This window comes from Hipposideros armiger, unplaced genomic scaffold (genome assembly GCF_001890085.2).
Source record: "Hipposideros armiger isolate ML-2016 unplaced genomic scaffold, ASM189008v1 scaffold_218, whole genome shotgun sequence".
Classification (NCBI taxonomy): Eukaryota; Metazoa; Chordata; class Mammalia; order Chiroptera; family Hipposideridae; genus Hipposideros; species Hipposideros armiger.
In genome coordinates, this window is record NW_017731568.1 from 1,474,872 (window position 1) to 1,478,754 (window position 3,883).

At 35.8% G+C, this 3,883-nt stretch overlaps 1 protein-coding gene across 1 annotated transcript in view; it reads left to right on the forward strand.

Annotated features, from left to right (window-relative positions):
* PRKD1 (protein kinase D1) overlaps positions 1 to 3,883 on the forward strand; it is a 359,670-nt gene that overhangs the window by 299,030 nt on the left and 56,757 nt on the right. Inside the window, exons 10-11 of the mRNA XM_019654274.1 lie at positions 2,194 to 2,271; positions 3,528 to 3,807. Of these exons, the coding sequence (XP_019509819.1) occupies positions 2,194 to 2,271; positions 3,528 to 3,807 (358 nt within the window). The remainder of the gene's footprint in view (positions 1 to 2,193; positions 2,272 to 3,527; positions 3,808 to 3,883) is intronic.

A 3,883-nucleotide genomic window follows, 5' to 3' on the forward strand; every position in this document is an offset into this window, starting at 1 on the left:
CTTTTGAATCCTTAATCATGACTAATATTATGGTACATATGTTTCAGAGGAATAGAGCTAAGAAATGAAAACTTTATGGATCTAAGCCAATACACATGAGAAATGTTCATTTATTTAATAAAACATTTTTATAATTCCTGTAAGTGTCCTTATAAATCCTGGTGTGCTTTAATATAGATGAGATTTAGTAACATTAGCTAATATTTCTCTTCTTTATTTTAAAGGAAAACATCGTAAAACAGGAAGAGATGTAGCTATTAAAATCATTGACAAATTAAGATTTCCAACAAAACAAGAAAGCCAGCTTCGTAATGAGGTTGCAATTCTACAGGTACTTCTTTATTTTTCATTTGGTGTCTATAAAATACCCCCTCAACTTCCACAAAACAAAGAAAAGTTATCCAAATATCTGTGGCATAGATATTTAGAAACACTTTAAAATTACTGAAAAGGCAGATTAAGCATCAAAGTACTGCCTGGGTAGTATCTTCCCCAAGTCTAGGCAGCAGTTGTTCTTTTTTATGTACAGAATTCTAAGTTTTAATATGTTATTACAACTCGTTAAATGAGTAATGTTTCCGCATTTGCTTATAGTGGAGATGCTAAGAGCATTTTGTTTTACATTGTAAATGACCTTGCCTTCGTAAACGTTCCTCCTTCATGCTATGATAATGATATGAATTGAGTATGTAACCGTCAGTATATCAGGTTAAATGAGTAATATATGTGTGAGAATCAGATCATCTTGATATTATTAGTGTCCTCTTTGTCTCTCACTGTAAGCCTTTTATTTAATATTGAATATGGTACTTAACTCCTCTCATTAATAACAGTCCCTTTTAAAATCCATAATTGGTTAATAAAAGGTATTATGTGGCATATATAATTTTTGTAACCATTAAAACTTTTTCTACAGACCAAAAGGAAATTGAGTAATTGCTTGCTAAATGTGGTCAACCTAGCTCTCCAGTCTAGACAATTTAGACCATTGATAAATACCTATTTGCATAAAACTGCCGTAATTCTCTATTTATCATGCATGCTGATCATAATTTCTAAGTCATAGTTTTATTGAATAATATTCATTTGAACATTGCTAATAAAATGAAACACGTTGCATTTCTTCATTGATTATTTCATTTAACTGCCATTTATTGAGTTACATACAATTAAAAGTTGAAAAAGTTGATTTTAGCCCAAAGGAGTGCAACTAAAAAATAATAACGGACGTTTTTGGGATTCACAATTTCTGAACGTGGTGTTTTTGTGCTTCTGGCCAACTAATATAACAAAGACCACTGTCACGTTGTTCTCTGGTTTTATGGGGAAGAAGATAACCACGGCTCTGAAGACGCCAATTCATAGATTCATAGCTCAGTGCTTGCTAATCAGTTACCAAAAAAAATTTATTTTTTTGTTTTGTTTTGTTTTTGTTATTCTTAACTTGGCAACTTTGAGCTGCAAATGGCTCCTGAAAACTTAGTAAATGACATCTTCCCAAACCTGGCCCCTNACACACACACACACACACACACACACACACACACTCACACACTCTTTAAAATGGATGTTGGACCTAGAGTGAACAAGGACCGGGTCACCAATCATAGAAGTTTGGATTGGTAGGAACTTAAGAGAAGGTAAAGTTATCTGATGTTTTTCCCTGACTTTGTTAAGCTGATACCATGGAGTGAACCCTACTATCCAGCAAAATATTCTTTAGTTCCGCTGCAGCATCCAGAATTCTTCCATCTCTGATGGAAGCCAGAATACCTGCTGTATCAGCATGGCATCCCTTGTGTTCTAAAACAATGAGAATGGAGGAGCATCATATCTCCTGTTAAGCCTTTTTATTTTGTTACAGACTACAGATCCAGCTTTACCTACTCAAGCAGTCAGATAAATTTAAAGAGGGTGTTTTCTGTTTACTACTTATGTACTAAATACCAGGCCCTGTGCTGAGTGCTGATAATACGTCATCTCCTTTGTTACTCATAACTCTGATGTAGATGTGGAAACGTATCACAAAACAGCTGCTAAACAGTCCCCTTCTAGAGTCTGAAATTGAGTGTGAGTCTTTCATGCACTTTGCACCATCAGATCTTATGTCTCCATGGGGAGGATGTTTTGATTCTATCAATCCTGGGTATTTCTAAAGTTTTTAAAAGATCCTGAATCTAACTTCTGTTTCAGCGGAAACGGCACTATTGGAGATTGGATAGCAAATGTATTACCCTCTTTCAAAATGACACAGGAAGCAGGTACTACAAGGTAAGTTTGGCTCTTTCCTTGATTGGAGTCTCATGCGCCCTCTACATAGAAATGTAGAGTATCGGAAACACAAAATACATCCAACAGACAAGATTGTTTTTGTGCTTGCTCTAAGATGTTTTTTCTTCTCTGTAGTTTACAAGCAACAAATTTCTGGGTAATCAGGTTGTGACCCCATGATAGCCATCTGCAAATTTCCAATTTCCCTGGGGAATGCTTCTGGTCCCATGGGATGAAGGCGGGGGAGGGGAAGCTTATTTAAGGAGTTTAGCAGAGATGTGTGATTTAACCACAAAATCCAAGGTCACACTCCATCCAGCTTTTTTTCTTTTTTCTTTTTTCTTTTTACATCTGTAACTTGCAGAACATCACTGGTTAAGAAACACTGTATGATTTCTCCACGCATTTCCAATATTCATAAGGAACACTTACTTTCCCCTAGAGGAAAATTTGGCAGCAATTTTCATTTTATCTGTCTACATGAAATAATACAGATGTGGCATAATGTATCATCAAGTAATAAAGCATGGCTGCAGAAGAAGTTCATAGTGAAAACAGTGTATACTTGCTCCTTCAAAATTAATGCAGGCTCAGGCATAGTTGATGTGATTCTCATGGCCACTTTACACAGCTCTTAACAGAAAAAGGAAACTTCATTAACTTTAAAATGAAGAATATGTTTTAAGAGTTATTTCATAGTCACTCCTGGAAGACAGTGTGATGATTAATTTTTTAATGTTAAAATTGTCTTAAAAGCAACTGCTTTTAAAAGCAATCTCAGTAGTTTTCTCACTAAAAGATTCACTTGGCTATATTATATTAACATGCATCAAATCAAATTATATGATTTGTTAGTGCCTTACAAAATAGTTAAAATTTGAAATCAGCCATGTAAACCCAAATGCATTTTGCAAGTGTTGTGATTCCACCTCACAGTTTTAAAAATTATCATTTATGTTTTAAGTCTTAGATTTTGATATAGATTCAAAGTCATTATTCTTATTGATCTGTTTTTCTTGCTACATGAACATAGTGAAAAAGTCACTTGAATTTTCCTAGGAAAATGAAATGATAAGGTTTCCCCTAGTAAAGGTATTTTTGAATCTTGCTTCATAATATTATGTGTTTTATAAAACCATTTTTATATAAATGATGGCCATTTGTAATGTCATTTCTCGCATGTCCCTGGAATGAATTTTATTTAAAAGTTTACAGACTTGCGATAAACTACATTTTGCATACTCTTTCTTTCATAGGAAATTCCTTTATCAGAAATTTTATGTCTGGAACCAGCAAAACCTTCAGCTTCAATTCCTAATGGGGCCAATCCTCACTGTTTTGAGATCACTACAGCGAATGTAGTGTATTATGTGGGAGAAAACGTGGTCAACCCTTCCAGCCCGCCCCCTAATGGCAGCATCCTGACCAGCGGCATTGGGGCCGACGTGGCGCGGATGTGGGAGGTGGCGATTCAGCACGCCCTCATGCCCGTTATTCCCAAGGGCTCGTCCGGAGGGGCAGGAACTAACTCGCACAGTGAGTCTGCCGCTTTTCTGACTGTGGAGCAGGGGAAAAGAGGCTCCTGAAGGGTGGTTTAGCTTATTGGATAACA